This window comes from Tenrec ecaudatus, chromosome 1 (assembly GCF_050624435.1).
Source record: "Tenrec ecaudatus isolate mTenEca1 chromosome 1, mTenEca1.hap1, whole genome shotgun sequence".
NCBI lineage: Eukaryota > Metazoa > Chordata > Mammalia > Afrosoricida > Tenrecidae > Tenrec > Tenrec ecaudatus.
In genome coordinates, this window is record NC_134530.1 from 189860270 (window position 1) to 189879469 (window position 19200).

General features: G+C 47.3%; 1 protein-coding gene across 1 annotated transcript in view; it reads left to right on the forward strand.

Annotated features, from left to right (window-relative positions):
* Positions 1–1972, forward strand: part of PAPPA2 (pappalysin 2) — a 359519-nt gene extending 357547 nt beyond the window's left edge. The window contains exon 22 of the mRNA XM_075540487.1: positions 1898–1972. Within this exon, the coding sequence (XP_075396602.1) occupies positions 1898–1972 (75 nt within the window). The remainder of the gene's footprint in view (positions 1–1897) is intronic.
* Positions 1973–19200: the final 17228 nt, after the last annotated feature.

A 19200-nucleotide genomic window follows, 5' to 3' on the forward strand; every position in this document is an offset into this window, starting at 1 on the left:
TCAGGAGGAGCTGTTTTCTTGATATCTTTGACCCCTCTTGCACTACAGGTTGCTCAAAATAAACCTGTAAAATCAAGTCCACTGACATTTTGTATTACTATGGATAGCAATCCAAGGGGGCCAAGGATAGTTGGAGCTAGTTTGGCCAATTTGATGAAATAGCAAAATATGTAAAACATTAATGTTATTCATCTTGCTTATTTCCTTCCTTCTACTATCTGCACAGTAAAGCCATGTCTGCCGTGATTACCTAGATCCAGAACACACTGCTCTGGAATGCTCACGGGGTGCCAGCCACTGCTCTCACCACTTACACGGCTGAACTCATGAAAAGCAGGGCCCTCAGGGGGTCATCATGTCCCTGTGCAATGTGGCCTTTTGTTAGAAAAACTGGTAACTCCCAAGCCAAGGGAAATGGACCAGGAGCTAGGCTGCAGATCCGAAGTCCTAGCTCCTCCGCTTACGTGGTCACGGAGGCAGACTCTACACAGGGCGGTGTGATCCCTTAGGGAGAAAACAACCGTTCTCCGCTCACCCCCACTCTGAACATCTTGAATTGATCTTGAGCAAAGGGCCAGTGGCCAAGGTATTCCAGAATCAGAGTGGAGCAGGCAGCCACGCCACCCTTCTGTTGACTTCTCGATCACATTTTACTCCATGTATGCAAACACGCTGGAGAATTTACCCAAACTGTTCTTTGCATTTTCTAGCCTGCTTGCCCAATTGCCCACTCCATCTCTTGAGCACACTTGGACCATTAGTGTATGCTACAAAGCTACTGATTCTTGCCCCGTTAATGTCCAGCCTCCAAAAAAGGGGGCTCTTTGCCATTGCTATTCACCACGTCTTCCAAGTGCTCCTTCGCCAGCGCTAGCAGCCCCCTTGTCATTGAGCTCATTCCAGTCCACCGCACCCTCCCCAGGGCTTCCAGCCAGGTGAACCTTTACAGGACCAGCTGGTGTCCGCTTTCTCCTGCAGGGTGGCCGACGGGTTTGCAACACTGACATTGCACTGGGCAGCCCAACGCCTAACCCACAGTGCCACAAGATTTCTTTTTGATACCAGCATGGACACTTAAAAAGTGCTGTCTGTTGGTACCAGCTCATGCAGGAAGATAGAAAATTGTCCTGAGCTATCTAGGGCTTATGAGGCTCTGGTGGCGCTCTCAGGTAGGCATGTGGCTGCCAATCTCAAGGTAGGCAGTTAAAACCCACCCTCGAGCTCTTCAAAAGAAAGATGAGGTTATCTGCTCCCATAAGCCTCAGAAATCCTATAGCAGTGAGTTTGGTGGGTTTTATGTAGGTACGGGAGGGGAAACTATATAACTGGAGAAGAATCCAGCCACAGGCAGTATCATAGAGGAGATGTACTCTTTCACAGAGCCAAAGTATATTCTGACTTTTAAAAGGGCAAAAAGTCATGCTGATAAAGACAGCTAAGATAAGCCTATTTCCCCCAATGATGCAAAGAAGTAGGCATCTGAGAGCGAGACTCTAAGTCTTGACTTAGAGTCTGTGAAGATGACAGCACAGCAGTAAGAGCCAGAGTCGTGGAAATCATGGCAATGTACAAGTAGCAGTACTAAGGGTCCTAGAGTAATTACTAGGTGCCTGACCGTGGCCAAGCAGTTTACATTCACTGTCTCATTCACACCACCCAAACCCCCTTCAGGTGGCTGGCACTGCTGATCTCGTCCCTTTCCAGATGAGGGAAACACCGCAAGTGAGGCGTACTTTGCCCATGGCAACATGGGGTAGAAATGAGAGTCCTGTTGGCATTTCAGTTTGGTGATGACACCCACCTTTCCTCCAGGACCAAGTGAGGAAAAGAAAGAAAGAAAAAAGGCTGATGAAAAAGTAGGCAAAGGGTCCTCTCAGCCTCTCTTGTCTTCCCCTAGGTTACTCCTTTTGCTGCTGACTGTGACCTGGATGAATGCACCTGCCGGGACCCCAAGGCAGAAGAAAACCAGTAACTGCGGATCAAGCCCCTTTCTGCGCGGCCCTGGAGGCAGTAAGAAAGTGAGGCCACTGTAGGAGGAAACAACGGACGAGTGAAGAAGAGAGGCCATAGGAAGAAGGCAGAAGAACATGTGGAGAAGCAATGGTTATCGGGACCAACTAGGACATGGACTGGCCTGAGCAGGGAAGGATCTTAGGCAAAAGTTTCTTCAAAGTGATGGTTGATTAAAAGTGAAAAGAAAAGTATGATAGTTATCTAAAGGACGCTCCTCCCTCATTTATATTCTTCTGAACCTAATTCCTCACCTCTTGTCCTATGCCCCACTCTGTACTCTAGTAACTCTCCAGTCCCACCCACCTTGTTAACCCGTTCCAGAACCCTTGAAGAGAAGTCGCCAGGACACTCCGTTAAAGCCCATTAGGAATGGCTTTCAGAGCCTATCTACTCCAAACCGGCTTCTCCCCACCCCTTCTTCTGTGTAGTCTCCTTAATAAGAATGTTAGTTATTAATCCTTTATGAGTATTTAAACATAATTATATAAATATATATATATATATTTTGCTGTCTACTAAGCTAAAAAGTAACCATTGTTCCACATATGCTGCTGTGAAGTTCATGTCCAAAATGAATGACAAAAGTTTGAGAACAGATAAGCGTGTCTTTCTGCTGCCTTTCTTTTCATGGGGATCGGCAGGTGGAATGGGAAGTGGAGAATGAGGGAGAGGATTAGAAGGAGTTCTTAATACTACCATGTCAGCTGGCCATCTTTCTAAGAGCTGGGAGCTCGGCCTGCTTTGGGGAAATGGGGGGTTCGTTTGGCAGGAGTAAGAGGCATGGAAAGTTGACTATAAGCACCCAGTGTTGGTGGGTCCAGGAGATTAGGGCCCTGGGATTCTTGAGTGTCTATCCCAAAAGAATATATTAGATTCTCTAACTTCTCAGAACTCTTCTTTGGAGTTGGTGAGCCCCAAGGTTCTCTTGACTTCTTCACATGCCCATTGCAAGCATGGCTTCCACCAGTCAATCCGTCACCAAGTGCATCTTAAGTTTCATTCCCTGGTGACCACGGTCACAGCGTTCACACATTCATATTTGGCCGGTGTTCTTACTCCTTGTTAGAAGTCCCAGACCTGGCCGTCCTCCACAGTCATGTGACGGATTGTTGATTTTTCTGAAAATAATTTTATGGCAGTGACTTGGGGAAAGGTGGGAACAGATGAGAGAGTAGGCAGGGTTGGAGGAGCCAAGGGAGCTTAGTGAGAGATGAGAGGTCAGGTTTAAATCAGGTCCCAGGGCCAGAGAATGAAATGAGTCAAGGAGACTCAGTTCTTGTTCCAAGTCTCTCATGAGGACCAGAGGGTGCTATTTAAGCAAGGCTAAGGCCAAGGTAAATTCCATTCAAGTGTGATGTGTAAAATCTGTGGCCCACGGAGATATTTGCATTACGCAAGCTACACGGAATAAGTGGGGCAAGGGTGACACTCTGTGGGGAGAGAGAAGAATTTCAACTGTTGAGGGTCCATTTTGTTATCTTTATTGAGCCCTTCTTGTCCAGTAGACGGACCTGACATAAAATGATTACGTTTGCCTCCATTTACCGTCCAGGCTCATGATTTTCGCCTGTGGGCTCTTGGAGGTGGAAGGGTGCTTTTGTTTTGTTTAGTTTTGCCTTTCAGGAAGCTTCTCAATTGGGCCTGGGAGGAGAGTGGTTTCGGCTCAGCCTGCCGCTCTGTTCACTTACGGAATGGCTGTGACACCGAGTTCCTTCCCGGTTGCTTCTCCAGCGCAAACACAATGAGGCGCTCCACCTGGGCCCCTGCAGATGGTCCGCTCTTCTTGCTTGTTTTCCATTCCACAAAGAGGCCCTACCTTTGCCAGTCGGAAGAAGAGGACATTACCCACCGGGATCTTGAGGCAGACCTGGTGCAGGGAAGAACAGCATTCCGGAATGGAAGAAGCCAGGAGAAGGGGGACAGGCACGTGTTTATCCAAGGGCCTGTGTAATAAGGGTGACAAAGGCATGGAAAAGGGAAAGAACAGAAACTCTTACCTTCTATATTTCTAACCCATGAAGGAAATTATGGCCAAGGTACCTTCATGTCCTCATTTCACTCTTATGACTTAAACAACGATCATTTTGTGGGGCACGCTAATTGGTAAGGTTTCCTACTGAGAATACAGATCATTCATTGGTGAAAATCAGATGTTGTTAAACAGTTTCCTTGGGGAAAGATCCAAATTCCTGGAAGCACAGTGAGCTCCACCTTGGGGGAATCCTGCTTTGTCTAGGGATGCTGAAGAGTTGGGGGTCTCAGTTGTTTCCCCAGCTCAGGGAAGACTGCGGGCCCCCCACAACCCAGCGAGAGAGGGTCTCATTCCAGTGTATGTGCATGCTCAGACTCACCGCATGGCCACACTGCTTCATACTTTAACCTGCTGCCCGGGAAAGGCTGGGGACAGTTATTGTGTGGGTGAAAAGCCCCTTCGGCTGAAGGTTGTCCCGCCCTCCCCATCCTAGCCCTTGAAGATGGCACATTCTTCTGGTCCCTTTTCCTAGGACTTCCTGTTTTCAGATCTGCCTCCTCCTCAGGTGGTCGGTAGTGGTGAAGAATTAAGACTGTGGTCGCAGACCCCGGGGGACATCAGCACTTACCCACTCTACCTGGTGGTCCACACGCGGCTGCTCACACCCACCCATTGGACCAGGGTGGCCTTGCCCAGGAGATTTTCACTCTCTTTCCTCCTGGGAGATGTTTCTCCTTGTTATCTTCTAAAATCCCTCCTCTGTTTCTTCTTTTGCCTGGTAACTGGGGGGTATTGATGCCCAGGATGCCCAGGGCCATCGTGTTGTCCAGTGGGGTGCCACGCATAGTGGCAGGAACTACTGCCAGGTCCCAGATCGTGCCCAGTTATCCGATGGCTGTGATCCGTGGGGTTTTCATTGGCTGGTGTTTGGAAGTAGATTGCCAGGCCTTTCTTTCTCCTGGCTCAGGGTGGGCTGACTTGAATAACAACCCTGCCTGCTTCTCACCAGAGAGACACAGCCATGGGCAGACTGAGCAGCCATGGGCAGATCCCAGAAAACTGCACATGAACCTTCTTCATTCCTTTCTCTCCCCTCCCTTCCCTCCAGCAAAAGGCTTTGAGCATGGCACTTCCCCTACTCTGCAAGGTTGCTCTTGCGTGCACCAGTTAGTATCCCAAGGGAATGGCTTGATTGGGACTTAAAGAGAAAGAAGCTGATCTACTGTATTGTCGTGTAAAACAGCTACAGTCAGTTACTTTGTAAGATGTTCATTAAAAAAAAAAAATAGCACACAAAACATGGAGTGTCTCTGGTGTCTTATTCCTTGTTATAAGCATCCACTCATCCCTTTACTTCTAAGTCACCTTCCATTTGCTTGCGGCAGGTCTAGGAACCCATCATTGACTAGTGGATGGATCAATTCTTCAAGCACTCAAAGTAGAACTTTTTAAAAGTAAGTAGTACATGTTAGGGATAGAAAACATGACAGCTCCTAAGAGGCTATGGCATTTGTACAAAAGGAACATACCTAGTCGCAGTATTAAGTGTCTCACAAATTGTGGAGATAAAATACAAAGTCGTTCTCAGTTCAGAGGAAGCAGTGGCCCTTCTGGATGCCAGTCAAGCAAAATAAACTCACTGCCATCAAGCCAGTGTTGACCCGTAGTGACTCAAAAGAACAAGGTAGAACTGCCCGAGTGCCTTTTTCAAGACTAACTGTGGGCCACACATGATTTTGATATGTTCACACATGGAATGGGAAGGAAGGGGTCAGGCAAAGTGAAGAATGATGTTGAATAAAGAAGTAGGGAGGGGCAACCACTGGGCAATATGGAGGCATCCAGGTTAGTTAAAAAAACAGAACTGAGTTAACACATGCGATGCAATCGATAAATGTCGTCTTAGTTAATCCTCAGAACAGCTGTGCCCAGTACTGCCTCTCTTTTCTAAGGGTCTGGTGAGAGACTTTTCTCAAGGCGACGTATGGCTGGAGTTAGGTCACAGCCCGTTTCTGTGGGACAGCAAGACTTAAGAAGGGAAGGAAAACGAGATGAATGGGAGGGGGAGACGTAGTGACAGAGGCCAAAGCGGAGACAACAGTTTTACTGTTAAATTGCACACGCGTAGCAATTGCTCTCGCCGACAAGTACGGTGGTCAGGAAAGGGAATAGTCCGTGGAAGGATCTCTGCAGGCCGAGTTCAGAGAGACTGCGGGTTTGCTTCCAGACCACCTCAATCAAGCAAGTCACAAATATTTGGGGTCCCAGTACACATCAAAGTTATGTCGACAGAACTCAAAGTTATGTGCAATAGCATTATGAATCAACATTTTAAGTCTTGTGAAAATGACCAACAGGAGATACGGAGACAGAAATAGCACATGGTATTTTAAAAAGGCACACGGAGTTGCCACAACCCTTTTGTAAAACGAAGCAAAACAATTGTAAAAGGATGTTAAAAGAAATGCAGCATCTGTCAGCACAACAACACAGGGAGCAGGACCGTGAAGCGTGCCTGAGGGTCAGAGAGCAGCACTGCTAGGACGCTCCGTTCCTGACCAGGGTCTCTGGACAGCCATTGGCTCCCTGAGGGCTGCTGGTTCCCGTCCTCTGGGGAGACCAGGGGAGGAGAAAGAGTTCCTGGGATGTGCAAAGGGCTAATACGCTCAGCTGTTGACCGAAAGGTTGGAGGTTCAAGCCTATTCAGAGGGACCTAGAATGGCAATTCCAGTGTAATCCCGATCTGCAAGATCGGCCACTGAAAGCTATGGGAATCACCTGGGTCTGTCAGAGACTGATTGACTCAATGGGTCCTGGGGGACTAGAGAGTGAGAAATAGCCGCTTAGAACTTGGGAGAGAGATTGGTGGCTAGAAATAAGCACTTAAGAGTAAAAAAAAAATAACATTACCTGACATTTCTTTCATGGGTTTACAAGATGTTTTCCTGTCGTTTGTTGTTTTTGATATTCTCAACACAGCAACAGCTTTTATTTTTTTTAGCAAGATTAATGTTTCCATTTTACAGATGAACAAACCAAGCATTGGAAAAGTGCCGGAAATATGTATGTTCTCATAGTTAAGAGCAGGTTGGGATGGGAGCCCAAGCTTTCTCTGCCCAGATGCAAGGTGTTTTCCATCAAACGATATTTAGCCCACGAGGACCCAGAGTAAACCCAGACCCAGGTGCAACAGGCAATTTAATGTTTTGTTTGTTACCTGTTTGTGTTTCAAGACGTCCAGTGGCTTCCTTAGCGTCTGAGTCTATTTCCTCTCCTGTCTGTTGTCCATGGCAAATGGTAGGAAAACTGAGGGCAAACCTTCTTGAGCATCCTTCCCTGGCCCTCTCCTCATGCCAGGTCCTGAGTATAAGCAGATGCCCCTGCACTGGCCAGTTAGGCCAGCTGGACCGAGACACCTGGCAAGGCTGCCTTCTCCCTAATAGCTTCCCCAGGGAGCGTCCTGGACAGAGACTTTGGAGCTCTGGTTTCCATTGACTGACAAACTTAAATGACCTGATGAGTCACTTGTCAGCTGGCTAATTCCCTAGTCGTCGATCCAGGCCACCCTGATGATGGGGGGCTAAGGGTGGACGTGGGAGGTATTGAAAAAGTTTTCCATTTTGAAATAACTGTAGGGAATGTTGGAAGTTATCTCTATGTCTTCTCTTTTTATGTCACCCCAAGGGTGACTACTGATGTTTGGACCCTTAACATTTCTGGTTTCCCAGTGGTTAGCTCAGAATTTTTTTTTTTAAAGAGGGAGTGGTGAGGATCTTATATGTCAAAATGGCCCGTGCTCATCAGCCCTTCTACATGTACTGAATCTGTAACAAAACATGACCAGCTTAGAATATTCTGATGATTTTCAAATCTGCCCAAGTTTAGACCCGCCTGGGGTTGAGTTCACATTTTCTGATCTGAACCCAGTCTGGTGGTCATCACAGTATGAATGTGTGTAGTTTGCTGTATGGAACACTTTGTGTATGACTTCCCCCTTATATCCTGATCTTTAGGTTGTATTGCGAAGTGATAGTAAGAACTGGTGTGATAATAGCAGAGTGCATTCTTGAAAATAGCTGCAAGTCAAATCTGGTTAGGATTCAAATTTACATAATGAAAACATTTCATAGCTCTGATAGTCCAGAGTAATTGTAATTAGCTAACGTTTTGTGAATCAAATTTTCTTCTGAGGATAATTTAATATACACAAGCTTCCTTTTCTTAGTCTTTGTCTACACAAAAGCCACTTATTTGAACACATACACACACACAAATAGAGGGAGAGTGTTGACATTTTAATGGCTGCCAATTGTATTGTATCCATTTTCCTTTCCTCTTCATTCAATATCTGAAGGTAGTTGGCTATTTAAATATGTTTATTTACACCGAGATACGTCACAAGTTCAAAGCTCCCCAAAGTCTGTGAAGTCTAGAGAACTCACCACACCCTCACTAACTATGCACAGGTCAGCGTGCGTTTTGAATGGTGAGCTAAGTTCTGTTGAGGCATAAATGACTCCCAAGGAATAATTTCTGTTGATAGTGAATCCATAACTTTAGGATGATCTGGAAGACAGTTCCTTTACCTTCTAAAAATGTCCAAGCACTTCTACATTGGCAACTATTGCTTTGTAATTCAACATTGGTCCAACTGTCTCTACTTTGATAGGTAGCCAGATGCAGAGAGGCTGGGGTAGGGATGACCAGGGCTGGTCTTGAAAGCCAATGTGCAGAATGTGTTTGTGCTTTGTGATCCGGGGCAGAGGCGTAGTGATCGACATGGTGTGCGCGCTTTGGAGCATGCTTGTGAACGCTGGCTCCACCCTGAACTAGAGGTGTCATCTTCATCACCAACCCTCACTTCTTCAAGTCTCATCTTTTGCAGGACTGTGTCTGGCACTGTATCTGTGCAATATCGGAAAAGAAAGGCCCCAGAAATGATTTCAGGAGGCAAATATGTATTGTCGGTGCTCTCGGGAAGTTTGGCATTGTGAAAAGAGGAGGGAGTTGACCTTGCATGGCACTTTGAATTCTCTAATGACACTTTGAATTCTCAAACACTGTAATACTCGAAGAGTACCGTAGCTACGTGCCATCCTTAGTCCTGTTCTCAGGATAGTCAGAAGAAACAGGAGAATCCCAAGAGGTTTAGTTACCAGGAGATTTGCAGGCCAGTGGGGAGTGGTAAAACATGACAATGACAAAAAAACGTGGGGCAGGGTTGAAGGTGGTAAGTTCCAAACATTTGGAATGTACCTTGAAGGTTGAGTCAGGCTCTGTGGGAGGCTGGTTATTTCCTTAAACAGGATGATTGCCTAGATGGCTAAAACAGCATGCTGCGGATGATGCCAATACCCTGCACCTGTGTGGTCCCCGAGCCACCTGTGGCCCTTCAGCGCTCCCTCTGCTAAAGAACTGATCTTACATTTTGTTCACTTTGAAGTTACGTAGCATAGGACAGGCTGGATGAACTATCTGGATGAAAAACAACGGGACCGACAGTTCCGGGGGGACTTGGGGTGGGGGGTAGGGGGGGGTAAGGAAGTGGTGTTAACAAACCCAGGGACAAGGGAAAAACATGGGACCCCAAAGGGTAGAGAAGGGGGAGTGGCAGGCCTGGTGGGAAATGATCAAGGGTAAGGTTGCTTAGAGAAGAGGTATACTCTAGCCCAGGTGGCAATGAAGCATGGTAGTAGGGCAGGAGGAAGGACAAGGGAGATGGAGGAAAGAGCTAGGAGTCAAAGGGCATTCATGGAGGTCTAGACAAAGACATGTACATGCAAATATATATAGGAGGTTGGGGAAATAGATCTTTGTGTCTATATTTATAGGTCAAGTATTAAGGTGGCGGAAGGACCTTGGGCCTCTACTCAAACACTCCCTCTATGCATGAATACCTTCTTTTATTAAATTGGAACTCTATGATGCTCACTCTCCCGACACAACAGCTGGAGCCAAAATGGGTGAACAAGTAAATGTGGTGAAGAAAGCTGATGGTGCCCGGCTATCAAAAGAGATAGTGACTGGGGTCTTAAAGGCTTGAAGATAAACAAGCGGCCATCTAGCTCAGAAGCAACAAAGTCCACATGGAAGAACACACCAGCCTGTGTGATCGAGTGGTCCCAAAGGGATCAGTTACCAGGCATCAAAGAACAAAAAATCATATCATTGACTGCACACCTCCATGATAGGATCGCTGAAGACAGATGGGTGCATTAGCAAATGTGGTGAAGAAAGCTGATGGTGCCCGGCTATCAAAAGAGATAGTGTCTGGGGTCTTAAAGGCTTGAAGGTGAACAAGCGGCCATCTCGCTCAGAAACAAATAAGCCAACATGGAAGAAGCACACCGGCCAGTGCGATCACGAGGTGCCCAAGGGACCAGATATAAGGCATCATGCAAAAAAAAAAAAAAGATATAAGTGTGTGTATGTATGTGTATTTATGTGTATATGTATATATGTATGTGTATATATATATATTATATTAAATGAAGGGGGAAGTGCAGAGTGGAGACCCAAGGCCCAAGTGTCGGCCAATGGAGATCCCCTCATAGAGGGGCTTAGGAGAGGAGATGGGTTAATTAGGGTGTGAGGTAGTATCGATGAAGAACACAGCTTTCCCCCAGATCCTGGATGCTTCCTCCCCCCAACTACCATGATCCGAATTCTACCTTGCAGGGCTGGATAGGACAGAGGCTGTACACTGGTACATATGAGGGTTGGAGATACAGGGAATCCAGGGTGGATGATACCTCCAGGACCAAGGGCGTGAGGGACGATGCTGGGAGAGTGGAGGGTGAGTGGGTTGGAAAGGGGGAACTGATTACAAGGAGCCACATGTGACCTCTTCCCTGGGAGAGGGACAGCAGAGAAGGGGGGAAGGGAGACCCCGAATAGGGCAAGATATGACAAAATAACGAGGTATAAATTACCAAGGGCATATGAGGGAGGGGGGAAAAGGGAGGGAGGGGGGGAAAAAAGAAAGAGGACCTGATGCAAGGGGCTTAAGTGAAGAGCAAATGCCTTGAGAATGATTGGGACAGGGAATGTATGGGTGTGCTTTATACAATTGATGTATGTATATGTATGGATTGTGGTAAGAGTTGTTGGAGTCCCTAATAAAATGTAAAAGAAGAAAAGAGAAAAAAATGATTAGGGCAAAGACTGTACAGATGTGCTTTATACAATTGATGTATGTATATGTATGAACTGTGAAAAGAATTGTATCAGCCCCAATAAATTGTTAAAAAAAAAAAAAAAAAGAAGTTACGTAGCTACGTGTATCCAGTAGTTACCATGTGTAGACAGCACTCTTCCTACTAGGAGGAGCCCTGCGGGGCCCTGGCAGTGCAGCGGTTATGAGTTGGGCGGCAGTCTTCGTGGTCAACAGTTCTAAACCAACAGCAGCTCCGTAGGAGAAAGAGTGGGCTTTCTAGGCCAGTCCACAGTTACAGTCTCGGGAACCACAGGGGGTCACTCTCACACTGACTTGACGGCAAGGAGATAGGAGCCCAGCAACACTGTGCATTAGGCGCTGGGCTGCTCACTGAACGGGCAATGACGCAAACACCCCACTGCTCCTTGGCAGAAGGATGCAGCTGTCTCTTCCCATATGGACTTTTACTCTCAGAAACCACATAAAGGGTTTCTATGAGTTAGAATCAATTCAATGGCCAATGACTTTTTAATTATTTTTTCACATCTCCTTCTAAAATATACTTTGGGGCTTTTTTGGTTGTTGTTGTTCATGCTACTTATATTTAATACCTGAAACGAGAGAACATCATTCTCAGCTTAGTATTTGGATTATCTCAGTTTAGTTTAGGAAAAGTTATATTTCATAAACAACTAAAAACAGTGATCCCAGAAATCTCAAACACATGAATTATAAATGCATACATATATGCACACATACATATGGTCCCCTGCTGGCATATGATTTCCATAAATGTGTACAGTTTTCACGTAGATAAGGTAACAGTGTATTCACGGGAGCCTTACCTTTGAGAAATCAGACAGCAAAAGAAGGGCAACGAACCCAACATCCACGAGCCACGCACAGTATTTAGAGCGGTACAGGCAAGCCCACGGTGGTACCAGGAATAAGTGACAGAGCGAAGATGTGGCCTAACTCCAGGAACCCAATGGCTAAGCAATCGTCTGCTAGTTGCGAGTTGACAGTCACATCCCTCAGCTGCTCTACAGAAGAGAACGCTGTAACCTGCTCCTCCAAAGATACAGCCTAGGAGCTCTAGCTGTCCTATGGGGCCACTGCATGGTAGAAGCAACTGAAAGGCACACAGAAACAACAGTCTGGCTCCGGGTGTGTGCACTCACCCACTACACTTTATTAGAACATTGCTTTGCTTTGGGCCAAAGATATAGAACAGAATCCCTAGTAGATTCTGGTCAGGGTTACCAGCCTCTAATACATCATCACAGGTCCGATAGGCACAATTGTACAATGATAATAAGTAAAATAGAAAAATACTAAATGATACTATAGTAAATCCATAGAGAGCATGAGAGATAGAAGAGAGATTGAAATAATGGAGTCAGACACATTTCTTAGTAGCATGCTTACCTCAGCCTCACTTGGTGGTCCATGTGGAGAGAGTGAAAGATATTTATTGCTAATCAAGGCTTTTATATTCTATGGGGACGAGCAAGCCCCCTAATTACGGATAAAGACATACGTCACAGGAAGGGGTTGCACTATAGGTTATACAGCAATGAGAGGGGGACAATCTAGGGATATACATGCAATAGGAAAGGGTGGGATTGGGGTATACATGTAACAAGAAGGGCGGATCCTAGATTCAGGGAGGTAGCTTAATTTTGGATATCACTGAGCCAGTTTGACCTGTTCTCTGGCTCACTATAGAAACCATTATTAGTAGGGTGTAAACTCACCCTGCAGGGACCAAGTTAATGGTCGCAAGCCTTCAGGGAGAAGTAGCCATTGTCCTTAACAGCAGGGAGTGGGGTCCACCTGTGGTGGGCTCAGGACAGTTGTCTGTCAACTGACTGCCTTCAGGGAGGTAACTTGACAATCGTTTACCATTAGTTGTAAGCAGTGTTCTAAATCTAACATATATTGGGGAGAGAAATCTTTCTGTTTCCCACCGATTCTCACCATTGAATGGCCACAGTACTCCCTTCAGTGGGCTGCCCTGTTTAAACATGGACTGATCTAGTGTAAGAAATTCACTGTCTCCCAAGACAAACTTGGGCTTCTTTGGCTTACCTTTGAGATCAATTAGTGAAGCAACAAAGTCACATGTTGTGGTGACCAGCCTTCCTTTATTCAGTAAACATTTATTGAGCACCGATTATGTATGAATCCCTGGGAATAGATCAGCAAACAAAGCGGTCTTTGTCTTCTTGGGGCTTGGAAAGGCGTTGGATGAAATAGACACTACACACACGAAGAAATATGCCCGCTGGGGGAAAAGTGAGGAAGGCACAGGGAACAGAAAGTTTCAATGCCCCAGGTAGGCAAGAACTTAATGGGGCTGAAGAACAGCATCAAGGTCAGTCTGACTGCAGGGTCGAGGGGGCAGGGGTAGGGAGAGGAGCCAGAAGCAGGGCTGGATAGAAGTGATGGAGGGCCTCATTAGCCACGAAAATGATAGAACGGTTTCCTACACCCGTTTCCCTGTACGTGCACACAATCAATCAGACCTCTTTCGAATTCCTCACATCTTGCTCCTTCCTATCCGTTCGCCAGCTGCCTCCCCGCCGCAGGTGGTGCTGAGCAGTGCATGACTTGATGTGGCCCTTCTCGCACTATATTCTGTGGTGTATTGCAACTTCTAACCTCGGTGCGTACCTTTGTGGCCTCATTTTGGAGTGCGTTGTCTGTTAGGGTAATAACATAGGATTGGGTGGACGGTCTCCTCAGGCACCACCTTATTAGAGGCTAACACAAGTCACCACCCTTCACTGCTTGACTGAAGTTACACCTCACACCTTGCCTGAGCCCTCAGGAGAGAGATGGGAAAGTGGAGGAGCTGGAGACCTGACTCCCACCAAGGAGCAGTGATGGGAGCAGAGGACATCTTTTGGTCCTGGGGTTCCCCACGTGGGAAACCCTCTAGATCTAGGAGGCAGAGATTTGTAACACTGGAGACGGCACGAGATGACCAGAAGCAGCAGAAGAGACATGATGGTGGCAGCAGGGGCAGCACACCCAGGAGAAACCGAGCGCCTTCGGGCTGTGGGCTCACTGGCAGAATGAGGTGCGTCGGGGCACTTGTTGGGGAGGCTAGCCTTAGTTGGGGACTACGATGCCTATTCCTTGTAGAAGTTAGTTTGGACCATTGATCTTGATTGTCTATCCCCTTGGTGGAGTAGGTGTTGGTGAGTATTCTTACAGGCTGCTATCCGCCCTTGTATCCACAATGATGGTAATGTCACCAAGCACAGTTGCCTGTCCTAAACGTTCTCCTCCAGCACACGAATCCACGTCAGCCCTCCTTAAGCACAGCTCTCGGGGAGTCGCCCATTAATCAGGGAAGACGTTCTAAGTCCTCTCTTCTAAATGGCCAAGCCAAGACTCAGCACATGCAAACTGTTCACTTCCCTCCCACTGCGTCCCAACAACTTCTCCATACCGACGGCAAAGGGGGCTCCTGCCTTGACTCTGAAATTCCCACTTTTGTTCAGGCTGTTCCCTACCCTGGACACCTTGCACTTCTTTCTTCACATGTAAACCAAGAACACACAAAAATTCTACACGCAACATTTTACTAATTTTTGGAAGCCTTTAAAAAAAATCATCTCCCTATTTCAGATTTATTCTGTGATCCCTCTCATGGGGTTATCAGTATATTTATGCCCATGTGTTCTTGTCTTTTCCCACTACTAGACCGTAAGCTTTTTGAAGGCAGGGGCCTCAAGCTCTACTAAAACACCCGATGCCTTTGTGCGGATTAGAAAAAGGTATCCTCTGTGGGCTTGCTAGCAACCCCCCTCGTGCCTCAATAGTGTCTGTGGTTAGAAATTAGAGAAATGGACCCCAGAATCTGGGCAGCAGCAGACTGGTGCCAGACACCACGGTTTGACCAGCACAGCAAGGCTGGGTTTCTGGCTGCATTCACGTCCTGATCAGCCAGCTTTTTGCTGTCCACAGCTTGCACACCTGCACATGGCCCCTCAGGAAACAGTGCCCCGCTGTGTTTAGATCTCTGACACTGTCTTGCATAGTCACTTGCACTGAGTAAAACGTTGAAATGTGCAGGCTTACATTCCAACCCTGACTCTTTTGGATATAAAGAAGACCCCAAACCCTCACAGCGGACCACTAGATAACATGATATGTGGAGAACAGGTTGAAGGTGTCCAGGAGCTTGTCTTCCTTGGATCCACACTCAATGCTCATGGGAGCAGTCCTCAAGAGATCAAGATGAGTTGCATTGGGTAAATCTGATACACCAGACTTCTTTAAAGTTAAAAAAAAAAAAAAGCAAGGATGTTATTTTGAGGACTCAGGCACGCCTGACCCAAGCTATGGTATTTTCCATGACTTCATCTGCGTGTGAAAGTTGGTCATTGAAAAAGAAAGACTTTAGAAGAAGAATTTATGCATTTGAATTGTGGTGCCGGAGAAGAATATTGAGATTACCGTGGACTGCTAAAAGGACAAACAGACCTGTTTTGGAAGTACAGCCAGCGTGCTACTTAGAGGCAAAGATGGCAAGATTTTGTCTTACGTACTTGGGACACGTTGTCAGGAGAGACCAGTCCCTGGAGAAGAGCATCATATTTGGCAAAGTAGAGGGACAACAAAGGAGGGGGAGGCCCTCCAGGAGACGGATTGACACCGTGGCTGCAACAATGGGTTCAAGTGAATTTAGGTGGCACAGGACAGGGCAAGGATTTGGTCTGTCTGTAGGGTCGTTACAGGTCAAACTGACTTGATGCCACCTAACAGCACAGCAACAATGTGGGTTTACTGTAATGACCACCATTGTCTCTCATGGAAGTGGCACTTAGTAACATGATGCTATGAGTAGATTTGTTCCCCAGCGGGCACGCAATGTTTGTGTTTGATTATTAACCTAAAAGCTGGTGGTTTGAATTTAAACAGATATCACGGAGAAAAGGGCTGGTGATCTTCTGAAAAGAGCTATTGAAGACCCCGTGGAGTTCAGTTCTCCTCTGTAAAACACAAGATCATGTAAGAACGGACTCAAAGACCAGACTTGGGTGTTGGCTGATCTGTGTATAAGGCCCAAGGTAAGCACAAGTGGCCCTGTGCCAGAGTGACCAAAAGAAATAGCAGTATGATGATTGATCTGGCTGTTGAGTGTCCTAGCTGCACCATCTCCCTTTCCAACCTAAAATGTGAATTCCTTTAACTTCCTGGCTGGTGTTCACTCTCTGTCTATCTGTCTCTTTCTTCCTCTCCTTCTCTCTGTCTCTCTCACACACACAAAATTAAGTGTTCTAGGAACATTTGGCTATGTTTTAAGTATAATTCCATTTAAAAACATCCCATATGCCAGTTTACGGCATTAGATTAAATACTTAGAATGTGGTTCTAAGTCCAAGTATTGAGGGAGGGACTTTTTTTTCTAACTACGTTAGCGGGACTTTAATTCATCCACCACTTAAGAGGGTCTTGCTAATGCCAGAGTGTATCCTGGTGCTCTGCCTGGCAAGCAGGCTCGCCAGTGGACACTCCAGATCCACCCATAGTAACGCCGCTGTTGTTGGTGAATTCCTGATCACAGCGACCCTGACTGACAGAGGAAAACCGCACCACAGTCTTGGCTACAATCTTGGTGGGAACCAAGCAGTAGGCCTTTCTCTTGCAGAGCTGATGAGTGGACTTCACTCACTCACCTCTTGGTTACCAGCGGAACACTTAACCATGGTGTGTCAATCTGGGTACATTAGAGAAACAAATCCACAGAAACTCATGTATCAGAGAGAACTTTATATAAAGGGTAAGTGCACATCAAGAAAACATCCCAACTCAGTGCTGTCCAAGGCTGTAAATCCAACATTAGCCCATATGTCCGACACCAATCCACAAAGTCCTCCTCCATCTCACAAAACACAGACTATGACACTGACTGCAGGAGGAAAGCTGAGTCAATGAATGTGTAAACATCTCAGCACTGGCAGGGGTCGCTACATGGGTGCTCCAGCACCCAGGGCTGCACTGGGGTAGGTCCATGAGGCTTCTCCTTGGGGATGTCTTGCAGGAAGTGAGCCTTGCCAGCTGAAGCAGGAAACTGGCTAAGGCAGCTGCATCCTGGCCCAACCATCAGAAAGCAAGAGACCCGAGAACTAGAAAGGCAAGGCTCACAGAACCATTTATCACTCCGCCCTTCAATTAACCCCATGTGTGTTTATTGGCCAGGTTGGCACAATGAATCTTCACTATCTCACCTGGCTTCAACAGGGCTCCCTTAGGTTAGAGAATGGACCTCTCCAACGGGAAGATCATCGGTGGCACAAGGGGTTAAGTAGTGAACTGCTAGCCCAAAGGTCGGCAGTTAGAACCCACCAGCCAGTCCTTAGGAGAAGGAGGAGGCAGTCTGCTGCTTCTACAGGTTTCCAGGCTCAGGAACCCCGGGAGCAGTCCCTAGGAGTGGGAATCGACTGGAAGGCAGTGGGGCTAGTCAGGAGGACCCAGGAAATACCTCCCAGGGGAGAGTAAAGAAGTTCTCTCTGGCTGGAAATGGACGGGGGAGTAAGGCACCCCTGTCACTTGGGGCCTGGCTCGCTCCAAAGGAACATTGGTTTGCTTTCTAGCCACCTGCATACTCATCCCTGCGCACTCGGAGAGTGGATGGGCTTTGGGATGGAAGATCATGTAAGCACTGACTCAGGGCGATGATCTGGCTGATCTGAGTCTAAGGCCATAGGTTTAAAAAAAGGGCGGGGTGGGGGCTGGGCAGATCACGGAGTTTTTTTCAGATGTTTTGAATAGCGGGGGCAGGTTTGTATTGGGGCAACCCTCCATAGCAGCTAGCCCCTCAGGCGCCCTCTTGTCCCTTCCTGCCCAACAGTCGCGTCAGAGCTCCATCGGTCTCGACGGAATGCAGTGTCCATTCCAGAGTGAAAGTCCTTCCATCTTCCTAACTCAAGTGATGAGGCATCACGCTAAAAGCCGTACCCCGGACCAGGCCATTTGCTTCCTTTCCATCCAGGGCACGCGTTAGAAAAGGCTTCTTGGACGAGAGCTGGTTCTGGACAAAGCACGGTGAGGAGCAAGGTCTGGGAGTGAAGGCAAACTTAGATTCTAGCCACGTGGAAGCCCTTGGCTGCAAAGCGACAGGTCAGCGGTTTGGAGCCCCAAGGGGCTGGGTGAGAGAAAAGACCTGGCGATCTACTCCTGTGAATAGTACAGCCCAGGAACCCCAGTGGAGCGTTGGGCTCTGTCCGAGCGCATTCTCATGAGCCAGACACCACCCAAGGGCACGTAGCAACAACCTGGTTAACTGGGGGCTTTCTTACTCAGAAGGGTTAAGCATTGGGCTGCTAACCAAGAGGTCGTCAGTTCGAGTGCACCAGCTCCTCCGTGGGCTGTCTCCTTCCCAAACCACTTACAACATCAGAAACCCCATAAACAGCTCTCTCCTATAAGACAGCGTTATCCTCTATAAGGCATCTTCAAACTACGGCCCGCAGGCCCTCATGCAGCCCACCGAGGACATTTATCCGGCCCGCCGGGTGTTTCTGCCCCGTTTGTTTTTTTACTTCAAAATAAAATATGTGCAGTGTGCATAGGAATTTGTTCATAGTTTGTTTTTGTTTTGTTTTTTTAAAAAAGACTATAGTCCGACACTCCAATGGGTCAAGGGACGGTGAACGGGCCCCCTGTTTAAAAAGTTTGAGGATCCCTGTGAGGTCTCTCTGAGTTGGAACTGCCTGGAAACCTAAGGGATGTTTGTGGTCCGCCATTGACCTTGAGGCTGCATTCTAATCTGAGTTTTCAAATAAACTAGTGCATATGCCTCCTCAGACCCAGGAGTTGCTGACACCTGACCCAGCCTTGAGATCAGACTTTTGTGCAGTTTCTGAATCCTGCGGCTGGCGCGGAGACAGGGCACCCACACCTGGGATGCCTGCTGGCCTCTGCCAGGCCTTTCTTGGTCCCGAACTTTTCTGAGAGGTACAGGCAGTCCCCGTGAGTGGCCTGGCTCCAGGCTCTGGGGGGGGTGGGGGGGTGGGGAGGACTGCAGCTACACTCAGACATT